Raw genomic sequence first — 14,379 nt, 5'->3', positions numbered from 1 at the left:
GTCCCGGAGAATTAATAATTTAGCAAAACTCCAGAGCACTAACCTGGCCTACAGTACTTAACTCTACCTGCTGGCATCCCCAGCCAACATTCCCTTCTTTCCACTTTCTCTCAACCCCAAATCAGGCCCTGTCAGGACTTTGAGAGGGACAGCAACTAAAGTATTTCTATGTCATTCACTTTTACGTACTGTGACTGTAGAGGAGGTGGTCGCTATTTGTATGACCTTTGACAGGAGGTTCTTCGGCTCAGGAAACTGTGTGAGGGCCCTCATCGCACTGGTGTTATCTGTCATGGTACGCTGAACCGCTCTGCCAAACAGAGTAAATAATCAGTGTTAACACTGACCCAGATGAACAGTGGGCACAGGGAAGGAAAAGAAACTGCAGTATGTTGATTATACAATGCCACAAAGAGATTGCATACAGAATGATGCATTCAAAAGTAGATCTTGTTCTAGAATGATACTACTGAACAATGGCAAACTGTTACTTTGTGATGGTGCCATCACTGATATCACAACAGTTTATGACATCACAGAATGAGCTTAAAAAGAGAAGGAAAGGTCAGGGCAGAACCCAAGATAACTATCTGCAGAAGACTCAATAATCTATATAGATTGACTCCTACACTGATCTTTAATCATGGCCAAAACTCAGGTTCACTACTCCCTATCTTTCTTTTTTCCTCCAAGCATATAACTTCAAATCTGGGACTCCACAAGATGCAAGAGCTCAGAAACAAATCTTGACAATTGGGAAAGTAGTGCAATTTTTACAAACAACAGTGATGGCTATTTGATAATTGCTCTCCCACCCCACCCTGCCATCCTTTAATATCATGAGATGCAAACCTTTTCTTCAAAGACACATGATGCCTAGAAGGCCTTGTGTATTAGATCCAAGCAGGGCGATTTGCTAGCGCTATTCCAATGATTTTAAACTAGTAGAGAGGGCACTGCCAAAGAAATAGCGCAGCTTAATGTTCCAGGGTATTCATGCTATAAAAGGGATAGGAAGAGGTGCAAGAAAGGTGGAGGAGTAGTGTTTTTAGTTAAGGATAACATTACAATTGCACTTAAGGAGGATACTCCAGGGAGAATGTCCAGTGAAGTTATATGGGTGGAAATGAGAATTAAGAAAGGGATGATAACCTTATTGGGAATGTAATATAGTCTCCCAAACAGTCAGCAGGGAATTGTGGAGTAAATACATAAGGGGTTCTCAGATATCCGTAAGAATAATAGGGTAGTAGTGGTAGGGGATTTTAACTTTCTAAACATAGACTGGGACTGCTATTGTGTTAAGGTCTTGGATACAGAGGAATTTGTTAAGTGTGTACAAGTAAATTTTCTTATTCAATATTTGTGGATGTACTTCCTAGAGAAGGAGCAAAAATTGACCTTCTCCTGGGAAATGAGGCAGGGCAAGTGACAGGTGTCAGCGGGAGAGCACTTTGGGGCAGGTGATCATGATTCTATTAGTTTTAAAATAGTTATGGAAAAGGGTTGTCTTGATCTAAAAGTTAGCGTTCTAACTTAGAGAAAGGCTGATTTAGACGGTATTAGGCAGGAACTTTCAAAAGTTGATTGGGGGAGGCTGTGTGGAGGTAAAGAGATAGTTGGAAAGTGGAAGACCTACAAAAATTAGATGACAAGAGTTCAGAGACAGTATGCTCCTGTAAGGATAAAGGGCAAGGTTGGTAAGCGTAGGGAATGCTAGATGCCTAGAAAAATTGAGGCTCTGGTCAAGAAAAAGAAGGAAGCATATGTCAGGTACAGACAGCTGGGATTAAGTGAATCCCTGGAGTTGGAGTATTCTTAAGAGGGAAATGAGAAGGGCAAAAAGTGAATACAAGACAGCTTTGGCAAATAGGGTTAGGGATTAGATTAGATTCCCTACAGTGTGGAAACAGGCCCTTTGGCCCAACAAGTCCACACCGCCCCTTGAAGCATCCCACCCAGACCCATCCTCCTGTAGCACAAACACCCCTGAACACTACAGGCAATTTAGCATGGCCGATCCACCTAGCCGGCGCATCTTTGGACTGTGGGAGGAAACTGGGGCACCCGGAGGAAACCCACGCAGACACAGGGAGAATGTGCAAACTCCACACAAACAGTTACCTGAGGCTGGAATCGAACCCGGGTCCCTGGCGCTGTGAGACTGCAGTGCTAACCACTGAGCCACCGTGCCGCCTACAGTTCCCTTTTCACCCCCGTGCAGTATTCCTGAGACACTGCAGGTTTATTTCTTTTTAAAACAAATATACCTAGCCCGCACATCTTTGGACTGATCCGACCACGTTTCCCTTTTTGTTTTTGTGCCAGTCAAAAATGACAATTTTTATAGTTCCTCCTTGAGCTCTTTAATTGTTTGCCATTGCCTATTCCCCGTTACCCCTTTAAAAAAATTTCCATTATTTAGACAGGACCCTAGTCTCAGAATCAACTATGTCACTTTCCATCTTAATAAAGAATTGTTTTTTATCACATTATGGTCACTCTTCCCCAAGGGACCTTGTGCAGCTAGACTGTCAATCATTCCTTTCTCATTATACATTTTTTTCCTTTATCAATTCAAGTATATGTATCTCTGATTATGCACCTAGCTAGATGCTAGTCTAGACGCTAGTCTAGACCTAATTTGTTTGCTCAAGATTCTGTACTCAGTCATGAACCAATGAACTTCTGCCTCAGAGGCAAAAGTAGTACCACAGATGCAAGCCTGACACCACATGATGCTTCTTGTATATCTTATACTCTGCTTTTAACGATGGTACTGGTTTGGTCAAGTACTGCAGCCCTAAAAATCAAATTACTGCAGATGCTAGATACTAGAAGCTTTATAACCTCATGCTTCAATCACCAGTTTGAATGTCTGAGGGCGAGCATCCAAACACAGCAGTAAATTAAGAACAAGAGAAGAGAATGAAACCAGGCAATCACAGGTATCAGTGTCACAGCTTCCCTCACAATTGTTGGATTTCCTGCATCCAGCCGACATTTCAAAACGAAAGATTAAACAACTATTGAGATTACCTTGACATCAGCTTGTGCTGAGGTGCTTTGTCTGTGACAGAGAGAAACTCTGCGCAATCCATTGTCCCTTCCTCTGCCTCCTGATCCATCTCACTTTCCTCCAGCAGACCCATTTCATTTGGTTCAGGTATTTCTTTCTGAACATTCTCCTGCCTGGAGGTTATCTGTTGAGTATTGTTGGTTGAGTTGTCCATCACTACATGCACCTCAGTTAGAGGTAAAGCAGCACATTTTGCAGCCAAATCCTGGTATTCTTGAGCTTGGAACAGCTGATTCTTTGGTCCCAGTAGGCCCCATTGCTGCCAAAGAAAACCAACAGGATTCAGTCTTAAAATGAACACTATTAGCAAGCTCTAGTTCATTCGGTGGTGTACTGTTTACAAGATAAATTCCATCAACTTTGGACATTATGCATTGCCCTTAAAGCTGGGTGACCACTTACATAGTACCAACTTAGACTAGAAACAAATTTTTTAAATTCATTTACGAGTTGTGGTTGTTGCCGGCTAGGCCACATTTAATGAGAAACTGGCAGTGAACTACCTGCCTCACCAGCAGAAGTCCATAAGAGATGCGTATTCACATAGCACTGTTAGGGAGTTCCAGAACCAACACAGTGAAGGATTTTGGCAGGGTGGAGAAGTGCTGCTTGCTGTTGAGTTGCTGTAGTGCATCTTGCAGATGGTTCACATGGCTTCCATTGGGTCAGTGGTGGATGGATTGAATTGCAGAGGTGGTAGATGAATTTGCTGAACAAACAGGCTGCTTTGTCCCGAATGACGCTGAGCGTCTCGAATGTTAGTGCTGCTCTACTCATCCATGAAGTGGCGAGTATTCCGTCAACCTCTAGAATTGTACTCCATAGATGGTGGACAAGCTTAATGGCATCAGCAGAGGAGTTATTGGTCTCACAATTCCCATCCTATGGCCTATACTTGTGACCATGGTGTTTACACAGATACTAACTACAGTATTTACATGTCAGGATCTGCTTTTGGTCAATGGTAACTCCAAGGTGCTGACAATGAAGATTCACAACTGAAAGTCAAGGGGCAATGATTGAGTTCTCTCTTGGTGCAGATAGCCATTGTCTGGCACTTACATGGTGCAAAGGCTATTTGCCACTTGTCTGCCCAAACATGGGTGCTGTCCAGGTCTTGCTGATGTGGACGTGGATCATTTCAGTATCTGAAGAGTCACAAATAGCACTGATAGCACAATCATCAGCAATATTCTCACTTGTCATCGTATGATGAAGCAGGTGAAGATGGTTGGACCTAGGAAATTATCCTGAGGTCCTCCAATAGCAATGTCCTATGGCTGAGATGACTGGCCTGCAACCATCTTCCTTTGCAGTGGGTACATGGTCACAGTTGTAACAGGTCATCCATTTTAGTTCCAGAACACCAGTAGGAGTATGATGAGACATTATTGCACATCTCTGGAGTTGGTGGCACTTCAACCTAGGTCTCCTGGCTCAGAGGTGGGGATACTACTGCACCACAAAAGCCCTTAAGCTCCTCAGGGTAGATATTTGAATTAAACTGTTCACAGATGTTATGACACACCTCAAGAACAGGTGGACTTGAACACGGGAATCCTAGTCCAGAGTTAGGGGCACTGCCACAGGAACCCTTAAGCTCCTCCAGGGATAAACTATCTTCAGCTGTTTCAACAATGACCTTGCCTCCATCATAAGATCAGAAGTGTCAGGACGTATCAAAGGCTAGAACTTTTGTCTTCACTGCCCCTTTGTCTGTTAATAATCAAATTTGCACTAGCGATCTTCACAGGCGTTAATTATCCACTAGAAAAGATGGCAAGTATATCTGAAAACAAATGATATCACAGATGAATCCAACTAATGACTGAGGTTGAGTTCTCTCCTGGTTTTGGTTCTTACAAGTTGTAATACACCTGAATATTAGGGAAACCAAGCCGATGCTTGGGGACCGCTTTGCAGAACACCTACGTTCGGTTTGCAATAAACAACTGCACCTCCCAGTCGTGAACCATTTCAACTCCCCCCTCCCATTCCTTAGACAATATGTCCATCCTGGGCCTCCTGGAGTATAAAAATAGGGAAGAACTGTTGCAGCTATCACCTGGAGTAACACACACAATTTTGAATCCTTTACTTGAAGGTGGATGTAGTTACACTGGAGGTGGTTCACAGGTCGTTTACTGGATTGATTCCAGATATGAAAGATTTGTTTTATGAAAAGGTTGACCATCTTAGACCTATGTTTTCTGGAATTTAGAAGAATGAGAAGAGATCAAATTAAGGCATACAGGATGCCAAAGGAGACATAAAATGCATGCAGAGAGGATGTTTCCCTACTTGTATACTCCATTCCTTTAGCAATAAATAGCAAATTTCAATTCGCCTTCCTTGTTATCTGCTGTACCTACTTACTAGTTTTCTGCGACCTATACATGAGGACACCCAGATATCTCTGAATCAAAGCACTCTGACGTTTCTCTCTATTTAAATAATAAGTTGCCGTTTTATGTCTTCAACCAAAATGAATAATCTCATACTTATCCATGTTAAACTTCATCTGCCAAATTTTGGCCATTTAACAAACCTATCTGGATACATTTAGAACGAGACGTCATACTTTTTGGTTAAGGGGTAGCAGATTTGAATCAGACATGAAGAGAAATACTCTCTCAAAGGGTTGTGGATCTGTGGAATTCACTACCCCAGAATATGATGGATGCTAAGACTTTGAGTAAAATTTAAGATAAACAGATTTTCAACTATTAATAGGTTGAAAGGTTATGGAGAATAGGCAGAAAAGTAGAGTGGAAGCCAAGATGAGATCAGCAATAATTGCGTTATATGCCAGAGCAGGCTTGAGAGGCTGAATTACCTATTCCTACTCCTCATTCCTACGTTATGTTGTCTTGTAAGAAGTCTAATCATGAGCCTCAGCAATACCTTCAGTCCACAGAGAGACACAGAAAACAAATGCAATCTCTGTGCTACTTATTCGCAAGTACAAACATTCACAGCAACCAGTATGTAACATTATCGTACCTTGAATATCCTGCAAGCAGCCGCGGCAGCATGTTTCTCTGCAACAACTTTCTTATTGCCGAAACCTTCCACTTTCAGTTTTCTTGGCCAACTGATGTACAGAACGGTTTTCTTTGTAAAATAAAGAAGATTGTTACAAATTTCCAGCAAACCGTAAGATGCAGCAAGAAATAATATTTGGCACTGCATGCCGTAAAATGAGACAAGTACTGAAATCTATTAAGGATAAAACAAGGCTAGAAGGTTATAACTGCCAAGAGCAAACCTATGCCCTGTTGGCAGGGCAAGTCCAGCTCATGGGAAAAACCACCTCCTGTTCACAGGAACAGTGCCAGATTAGAGGTGAAAACATGACCAAAACTAGCTTCAGAGCTCACAAGGATCGGAGCCACAGCCAGAGCTGTTCACCGTTTAAGCATTACAACTGAGGAATTTTAAGGCAATTTTGAACTTTGTAGGTTATATCGAATCAGAGATGCAGTTAATTAAAAAAGAGGCTGCAACAAAATATGGGAAGTCAACGAGTCAACATTTAATGTGTGATAAACTTCAATGAGATTACAAAAGGCAGGATAGGGAAATGTTCATGCACAGCATAAACACTGCCATGGGCCTGTTGAGATGGTTTCTGCGCTGCAAATACAATGAAACACAATATGCTAACCCCGTTTTGGTTCACACAGAAGAGCAATCGCTTGGGCTAGACAGTAAAATGTGCTATTTATCTATAAATTTTTTCTAGAAAAGGTCAAGCCTCTAAGGGGGTTGAAACATACAAAAATGAAATAAGGTGAGGTCAATCAAGGTATTTAAATACCACAAAACAATTCACCCCAAATTGCAGGCATCAGCTAGTCAGCAACAGTTATAACTTTTACTTTTGCAGAGTGGACAAACAGGACTGGTCAACTTGTCCTCAACTTCATTTCAAAGTACATAAACAATTGTCAGTATTGGTTAGAGGCTTCTATTAGAATGTTGTCCATTCACAGATGTTGGTGTGTTCTCCGAGCTGGGAAGTTTGATAGCAGACATTTTGTCCCCTTATTAGGTGACATTCTCAGTGCTGTGGAGCCTTCTTCACAAAAAGTCTGCTATCAAACCTCCCAAATCAGCGAACACATCTACAACCAGCACTCAAGCTGCAAATCTTCACTCAAACCCTGAACATTGTCCATTCAACCAGCATTATAATCTATCCAGCAATCTAAGGAAGGGGATGAAGAGAGGTGATGCACCAATAGTAGAGCACCCTGAAGAAATGAATACCACACCTATCATTCAATCCTCAGTTTGAAACCTGCCATCTGAGAATGATGAAAGAGTTCTCTTGGGAGAATGGAGAAACTAGATTCAATATTAATTTCTAAAGGAAAATGAACACATACTGGAAGAATACTTTTCAGGGTTATGGTGAAAAGAACAAGAGGTGGGATTAATTCAAAATTCTGCAAGAGTTGACTTGGGCACACTTCAAAGATTCCAACAGATTCTTTGTAGATCGTGTCGTGAAAGAATCAAGTCTGTCTTTCTCTCTTATGTTATTCAGTATCAGAATGTGGCCATCCCACTATCAAGGCAACATTCATTTGCCATCCCAAGCTACTTTGCTTGACCACTTCAAAGTTAAAAGGCAGGCCTGATGGTATTGAACTGCAATCATGCAAGGACTAAACCAGGTGAGGTCAGCAGGTTTTTTTTTGAAGAACATTAAGATGAACCAATTTTAGGGCACTCTGAAAGTTCCGTGGTCACTAATAGCTTTTCAATTCCAGAATTTGTTTAGACTGAATGAAAATTCTAAACCTGCCATAGTGGGATTTGAAATTTCTCTGGAATATTACTGAAGATTTGAAGTTTGCTAATCCAATACTTTCTTGCAGGTGATATGACTACACAACTGGGGGTGTGGAATCAGGGAGCCTACCGAACTGTCCTCTCCACACTGAAGTGTCAAGACCAAACTGGCCAACAGTAATTTAACCAAATTAGATTGAAAAATAAACATTGATAACCACTTACTTTAATGTATCCATCAAATGATTTGTAGACAATGCGATCATTTACATTAGAAGCCTTCAGAGCTCGCTGCATGACCTGAACCAGCAGGTTCTTAGGCTGTGGAAACTCTTGAAGAAGGGCCTGTAAGTCTAAACAAACATTTTCGGTGAATTCAGTATGCCAGCCATCATCACCGAGTTAATGCTTGGAAAACCAATTCTTTGTCTTTTCCCCACAAGATGTCAATTTTCTGCATTGGAGATCACTGGACACCATCATTCAAGGACGATTATGTAAAGTGTGATCACAGATTTTTTTTGTAGACTTCTTCCTTTCTTCGTCATTCCACTCCAATCACAAGACAATCAATTACAATTTGACAGATCACAGTGAAGATTAGTTGGCTCAGCACAGAATGGAGAACAAAGGAAATCAAACATATGTACACAACAGATTTTCAATTCTTGCTTCTATGCACCAAACATTCAGGTCAAGAATTTAATATGGTACACAATACGCACGTCAACTGCAGCCTACCTAGCAAATGTTGAAAGTTTTACATGCATTCCTTGCTTTTATTTTCAATGCCTCAACTTATTGGCTAAAGTGCTAAACTGAACTTGTCCTGCCAACTTCACAAATTTGTACACAAACACATCCATCTCTATTCCTCATTGGCTATATGCCCTTTCCTCATTTCTTTCTACCAAAACAGAACACAGAGCATAGATCAGTACATCGCTGTACAGGTCCTTCCGGCCACGATGTTACGCTGAACTTTTATCCTAAACTTAATATCTATCTAACCTCCACCCTCACCATATACTATCATCCATATGCCTATCTAATAGCCACTTAACTGTCCCTAATGAGACTGACTCCACTACCTGCTCTGGCAATGCATTTCACACCCCTATCACTCTCCAAGTAAAGAACCTACCTCTGAATCTCCCATATCTACCTCCACTCACTTTAAAATTATGCCCCTTCGTAATAGCTACCTCCACCCTAGCAAAACGCCTCTGGCTGTCTACTCTATCTAGACCTTTGATGATTTTATACACCTCTTATCAAGTCACCTCTCATCCTTCGTCGTTCTAAAGAGAAAAGCCCTAGCACTCTCAACCGTTCCTCGTTAAGACCTTCCCTCTATTTCAGGCAACATCTTAGTAAATCTCCTCTGCAGCTTTTTCAACGCCTTCACATCTTTCCTGTAATGAGGTGACCAGAACCGGACACAATACTCCAGATGTGGCCGAACCAGGGTGCTGTACGGCTGGAGCATAACTTCATGGCCTTTGAACTCGAGTCCTCTATTAATGAAAGCTAACACACCATACACCTTCTTAACAACTCTATCCAACTAGGTGGCAGATCTCAGAGAACTGTGGTCACGAACCCCCCAAAAATGAATCACTTTAATCTCTTTTTCAGCAAACTACTGAATTTAGTTGAATATTTGTGCGCAACTGCATTTTGTTTCTATATCCCAATACTTGATGGGTAGTTTTGAGTATTTATATTTTTGTCGTTGGTCTTTCAATACACTGTGTAAGTACTTTGTAACATGCGTGTGCTTATATACACAACAAATACTGCAAGGTTGAAGTGTGTCCCCCGGAGGAGTCAGTAGCCCGCACCTTGCTGACCGCTCGCTCCAGTTGGCAGCGGCGGCTCCGACATTCCCTCCTCTCCCCGCGGCGTGACCTGCTGCTGCCGCCGACTCGTCGTGTGCCTGAACCGGCTCATGGCCGCTGTCATCCATATGGGGCCGCACTCCCACTCCGAGTGCCAAGCCAGAGGCGCCGGCGGTCCCCGGGCTCCGGTGCTGGGCTGCCTTCGCGGGCACAACCTCCTCAACAAGAAACACAGCAGCCGCGACATCCCACCTGCGTACACCGCCATCTTGGAAACACGGGCTGGTTCCTCAGGCCGGCTCCAGAACTTCGCGGAGAGACCGGAACAATGCGCAAGATGGACCGTTTACAAAAAAAAGTCAGGAACTCCGACAATGAGCCCAGCGCTGCCTCTGGCGGCAGAATCGAGTACTAGGCGATGGTTAATGCGGTAGGATTGTGAGAGCTCTTGAAAGTTCTCTACTGCTCTTAATAGGGTGGTGTGCACTCTATTTGCTGCAGTAACAATTGTTCTGTCAATGGAAGGAGTGTCAGTCGAATAAGTAGTTTGAATCCTTCCATCACTTCAAAGTACAAAAGTAATTTTGCAGAATTCTTAGAGCACGGAAGGAAACCACTCGGTTCACTGTATCCGTGAGGTCTCACCCAGTGCAATCATCTTGCCTTCTCCCTGTAATCCTGTCCGTTGCTCCTTTTCAAGTTCCCTTTTTGGAACAAGCAAGAACAGACTTTGCAGACGCTTGATGCCTTTCTAAACTAAAAACCTTTTGCCTCTACACTGTCCGTATCCCTCTGTTCTCAGCCTATTCACTGTTTTCTGAAGAAGGGTCTGGACCCGAAACGTCAGCTCTCCTCTGATACTGCTTGGCCGGCTATGTTCATCCAGCTCTCCACCTTGATATCCCACATATTTGTCAAGATGCTTCTTAAACGTTGCTACTGTATCCGCCTCCACCACCTCCTGGAACAGCACATTCCAGTCACTTATCACCATCTGTGTCAACAAAAACCTGCCTCTATCATCTCCTTTAAGCTTATTGCCTGGTACCTTAAACCTGTGCTCCCTAATAATTGACATTCCTACCCTAGGAATAAAACTCTGACCAGTCTCTCCATGCCTCACATAATTTTGTAAACTTCCAAAAGGTTGCAACTCATCCTTCGACATTCAAGTGAAAACAAATCAAGTTTGTCCAATCTCTCCTTATAGCAAATATCCTCCAAAGCAGGCAACATCCTGGAAGATTGTTTCTGTATGCTTTGCAAAGCTTCCACATCCTTCCGTCATGTAGTGAACAGAACTGACCACAATATTCCAAATGTGCCCTAACAGATTGAGGAGTGACCTTTATAGAGGCTTGTAAATTAATTGGGAATAGATAAAATGAATAGTGAAGGTCTTTTTCCTAGCAGAGGGGACTTTTAAACTACAGAGCATAAATTTAAGTTGAGAGGAGGAAGATTTAAAATGGACCTGAGGAGCAACCTTTTCACACAGACAGTGGTTCGTATACATAACCTCGTGGCTCTTAACCTCAATTCCCCTGCCAACAAAAGTAAACACGCCATATGCCTTCATTATAACCCTACAATGGTGAAGGAGACAGAGGATCAGTCAGCCCAGTTCCCAAAGAACATGACCTCATTCTTGCCTTGATTTACCTTGACTCCCAAGGCCAGTTCAAACTGGTTGCAGATTTTCATGATTCTGTGCGCAGTGGACCCAAGCAGAAAACAATGATGTAATTCATGTACAGGGCAGTTTTGACCTGTAGGCCTCTGCTGCCTGGAAAATCACCCCTCTCGCACACTTCCTGATGGAATTGGCAAAAGCTTCTATACAGCGCACAAAGAAAGCAGGAGAGAGTGGACAGCCTTTCCAGACTCCAGGTCTGATCAGGAAGCTTTCTGATTCTCACCCATTGACTGAAACTACACTACAGAGCTTGGTGCAGACCAGTTGGATCCAATTTCATATTCGCTGTCCAAAACCTGTTTTAGGGAGCATGTCCCACATGTTGGTGTGTGATGTCCTGTCAAAGGCCTTCCCCTGGTCCAGGCTGATGAGGAAGGCACCCACTGCCCTTCTTTGCACATAGGTGATCATACTTATGAGGAGCACGTGACTCCCAGAGGTGGTCCTTCCTGGTACAGCACAGGTTTGATCAGGGTGAATCACCGAACCCAGAGCAGACTTGACCCAGTTGGCAATGACCTTAGACAGGATCTTGTAATCCATATTCAATGATTGGCAATTTCTAATTTCTTCCCTGTCCCCTGTCCACTTGTCGATGAGGGTGATGATACCTTTCCTCTTAAATTCACATATTCTCCCTGCCAGAATCATACTATTGTACATCTCCACTGGGTGCTGGCCTATCAAGTCCTTCAAGCTGAATACAACTTAGCTGGTAAGCCATCCCTTCTAGGAGTTTTACTTTTTTCGAAGGACTCAAGGGCCTTGGTTAGCTCTTGAACAGTTCTAGCAGATTGGGCTGTGGCAAATGTAACATTGCTGTTTAAAGAAAAAGGCTGTATGGAGAAAATTGTATTTGACAAACAACCTGGAATTTTTTGCAGACATTAGTCTCAGAATAGGTGAAGAAGAACCAGTGTGCTGGTGTACTGGATTTTCAGAAGGCTTTCGATAAAGTCCCAAGTATGAGTTTACTGTGCAAGATCAAAGCACATTAGTTTGGTTGTAATATACTTGCATGGATTAACAGTTGATTAGCAGACAGGAAACAAAATGTACTGGTCCTGTTTAATGCCACTCCCAACATCATCCTTACAGTTCAGGGGTTTATATCCAACCACCACTAATGATTTTGCCCTTTGGTGTTTCTCAGCTCTAATGACACAGATTCTGTATCATCGAGCTACTATGCTTCCTCACTATTGCATTAATTTTCTCTTTAACCAACAATGCAACATTACTGATTTTTCCTTTTCATCTATCCTTCCTCATTACTGAACACCTCTGGATATTCACTTCCCATTCCTTGTCACACTGCAGCCATGTCTCCATAATTCTGATTAAATCATACTTGTTTTTATTCATTTGCGTGATTGATTCATTCAATTTATTGTAAATGTTCCACACATTGAAACACAAAGCATTATAATTGGCCTTTTTTATTATTACTTGTCCCATTTCCATTATTTTTAAATATGCCCCTATTTGATTGTGGCCCATGATTTCTTGCCTATCACTTTTCTTATTCCCCATTCTGTTTGTTGTCCTTGTCCTTGATTCTCCCTCCTCTGATTCCTCGCTCATGCTATTTTAGTTTAAAGCCTCCCCAACAACTCTTGCAAATAGTCCCCCAAGGACATCAGTCCCGGTCCTTGTTTTATATATTCATGATATATTCTTATAAACTATTAAGGTCACTATTTATTGCTCATCTCAAATTGCCCTTGAGAAGGTAGTGGAAAACCTAAAAACCAAAAGAATTGTGGATGCTTTAATCAGAAACAAAAACAGAAGTTGCTGGAAGAGGATTTGGCATCCTCATGCATAAATCGCAAAACACTAGCATACAATGTCAGTGTGTAATAAGGATAGTAAATGGAATGTTGGTCTTTATTTTAAACGGAATGGAGGACAAAAATCGGGAAGTCTTGTTAAAACTACGTGTGACACTATTTCAATGACACTTATAATATTACGAATAGTTTTTGTTCCCCTTACCTAAGGAATGATATATTGGCTTTGGAGTCAGTCACTAGGTCAATTGCGGGTATCTATGGATTTTCTCATGAGAAGGGTTTGAGTAGGTTTGGCTTGTACTTAGGGCTTCGAAGAATGAGGGGTGACCCTAGTGAAACATTCAAGATTTTTAGACACATGACAGTTTAGATATGGAGAGTTATTTTCACTGTCTGAGACGGAAAGGGTATAGTGGATGTAATCTCTGAAGAAGGGGTCACCCAGTTAGGACACAGATAACGAAGAATTCCTTCGCTTCCTGAGAATCTGTAGAATTCTTTCCTACAGAAAGTTGTCAAGGCTAGTTTCTTAAGTATATTCAAAGCTGAGATATGCAAAAGTTAATCAAGAAGGGAAACAAGGAGTATGCAGTAAAGGCAGGAAAGTGGAGTTGAGAATTATCAGATCAGCCATGATCTTGTTGAATGGCAGAGCAGTCTTGGTGGTTCAAATAGCTGACATCCACTCATACATCTTACCTTATGGTCCACATCTCTCAATTTTAATCTGGCATCTGTGGTACTTGTTATGAACATTTTGCTTCATCTACCTTTTCCTATCGATTCAAAAATTTAAACCCTCTTGATCATTTCAGCCCATAATCTATTGTTCTGAATGCCTAAAGTCTCAATTTTTCATATCCTGGATGAGGCTCCACAGATTGCTTGGCCCTCCCTTCAACCACCTATTCACTCATTACATTTTGGTGTATCGGTAGACTATTTGGCTATGGAGGGCACCAGACCCAGCCTTGTTCTATCCCCATTTCAAAATAAGTGGACTTCGTAGAACAAACAGTGATAGAAAACCTGGGCAATTTTTGATTTTTCCAACAGAAGCAATTTGAGTTCCGTTGAGCCTCTCTGCATTCTGAGCCCTTAGAGAAGAAGTGATATTGTTCTCTCTGAGCCTTTTCCAGTGCTTTAGGAGGCATCAGGGGAAAATGG

At 42.1% G+C, this 14,379-nt stretch overlaps 1 protein-coding gene across 2 annotated transcripts in view; it reads right to left on the bottom strand.

Annotated features, from left to right (window-relative positions):
- dhx30 (DEAH (Asp-Glu-Ala-His) box helicase 30) overlaps nt 1-9,997 on the bottom strand; it is a 64,580-nt gene extending 54,583 nt beyond the window's left edge. For both annotated transcript variants that reach the window (XM_048528797.1, XM_048528798.1), the window contains exons 1-5: nt 9,724-9,997; nt 8,105-8,232; nt 6,083-6,193; nt 3,040-3,338; nt 190-310 (exon numbers count right to left, since the gene is read on the bottom strand). In XM_048528797.1, the coding sequence (XP_048384754.1) occupies nt 190-310; nt 3,040-3,338; nt 6,083-6,193; nt 8,105-8,232; nt 9,724-9,988 (924 nt within the window). In that variant the 5' untranslated portion in view covers nt 9,989-9,997. The remainder of the gene's footprint in view (nt 1-189; nt 311-3,039; nt 3,339-6,082; nt 6,194-8,104; nt 8,233-9,723) is intronic.
- Nucleotides 9,998-14,379: the final 4,382 nt, after the last annotated feature.

This window comes from Stegostoma tigrinum, chromosome 5 (assembly GCF_030684315.1).
Source record: "Stegostoma tigrinum isolate sSteTig4 chromosome 5, sSteTig4.hap1, whole genome shotgun sequence".
Classification (NCBI taxonomy): domain Eukaryota; kingdom Metazoa; phylum Chordata; class Chondrichthyes; order Orectolobiformes; family Stegostomatidae; genus Stegostoma; species Stegostoma tigrinum.
This window is presented reverse-complemented; position numbering and strand designations above follow the sequence as displayed.